Consider the following 1,404-nt stretch of genomic DNA (forward strand, 5'->3'; position numbering starts at 1 on the left):
GAGCGATCCTTTTGATCGGGGCACCCGCGGCCGCTTGGGACGACACGAGTCCGCAGCCGCTTGGCGCTCCGGCACCCCTGCCAGCGGCTCAGCCCCGCCCCGCCCGCTGGTCTCTTTGCATTGTGCCCCCCCGCTGGGCCCCAGGGCCCCTGCGCCGCGGCCCGCCGCGCGGCCGCGCGCGTTCTGCGCCCTTGTGTTGCGGTGCACAAACCCGCTCCTGGCGTGACTTGTCATGTTAGGGTGACGATTGCGACAATTGGCGCACGGGCTTGGCGCCATGGGTGGCGTGGTGGCCCCGCGTCGCGCCTGCCCCCCCCCCTCCCCCCCGCGTGCACGCGCGCTTCCGCGGGGTCCCTACTCGCGGCGCGTTTTCTTGGAAGGGCTTTCACAAACACTGCGGCTTGAGACCTGGTGGCTGGCTTCGGCATGCTGTATTCCGTTGGGGTTCGCAGCACGCTGCACCCCTCTCATCTGCGCCACGGCGCCAACAAACAAATTGGTCTCTACACCCCAAGGCGCCCCACCAGGCCGCGGCGCGGCCTGGCGCGGCGCGGCGCGGCGGCCGCGAGGGGCCGCCACCTCGCCGGCCGTCGGTCTTGCAGACGCGGCTGCTGCGCGCGCCGCCGCCTGGGTGCCCCCTTTTCTTGCTCCTGCTGACAGGCGCTGCACGCCTCGCCGGCGCAGATCGGGCGGCCTTTTCTGCTGCCTGGAACTGCGGGGGTCCTCTCTGTCGTTGTGCTGCCTCGCTCGAGCCTGGAGCGATCCTTTTGATTGGGGCACCCGCGGCCGCTTGGGACGGCGCGAGCCCGCAACCGCTTGGCGCTCGGGCGCCCCTGCCAGCCGCTCGGCCCCGCCCCGCCCGCTGGTCTCTCTGCATTGTGCTGCTCCCGCTCGGCCCCAGGGCCCCTGCGCTGCGGCCCGCCGCGCGCCAGCGCACGTGCCGTGCCCTTGTATTGAGATACACCCCCCCTGGCTTGACTGTCCGTGTCAGGGGGACGAATGCGAGTATTGGAATGGCGCGAGCGCGCGTGGGCTTGGCGCCATGGGTGGCGCGGTGGCCCCGCGTCGCGCCTGGCCCCCCGCGTGCTCGCGTGCTTGCGCTGGGTTCCGCCCGCTGTGCGTTTCCTGGGTCGGGCTCTCTTCAACGCTGCACCTCAAACCCTGATGGCTGGCTTCCGCAATCTGCATTCTGCATTCTGGTGGGGCCCGCAGTACGCTGCGCCCCTTGCATCTCCGCCACGACGCCGAAAAATTGGTCCCGAGACCCCAAGATCGGGGCACTGCCCTCTGCATGCGCGTGGGTTTAAATTCCTTCCCCCCTCCTGCACGCACACCCCCCCTCCCCCCGCGACACACGCACACATGTACACACACACACACACACACACACACACACACACACAC

At 70.2% G+C, this 1,404-nt stretch overlaps 1 protein-coding gene across 1 annotated transcript; it reads right to left on the bottom strand.

Annotated features, from left to right (window-relative positions):
• Nucleotides 1-524: 524 nt before the first annotated feature.
• MNEG_16019 (hypothetical protein) lies at nt 525-877 on the bottom strand (the record flags this gene model as incomplete). Its single annotated transcript, XM_014035510.1, has 1 exon — nt 525-877. A coding segment is annotated over one exon (353 nt), but the record flags the coding sequence as incomplete, so codon positions are not given.
• Nucleotides 878-1,404: the final 527 nt, after the last annotated feature.

This window comes from Monoraphidium neglectum, assembly GCF_000611645.1.
Source record: "Monoraphidium neglectum strain SAG 48.87 unplaced genomic scaffold scaffold05896, whole genome shotgun sequence".
NCBI lineage: Eukaryota > Viridiplantae > Chlorophyta > Chlorophyceae > Sphaeropleales > Selenastraceae > Monoraphidium > Monoraphidium neglectum.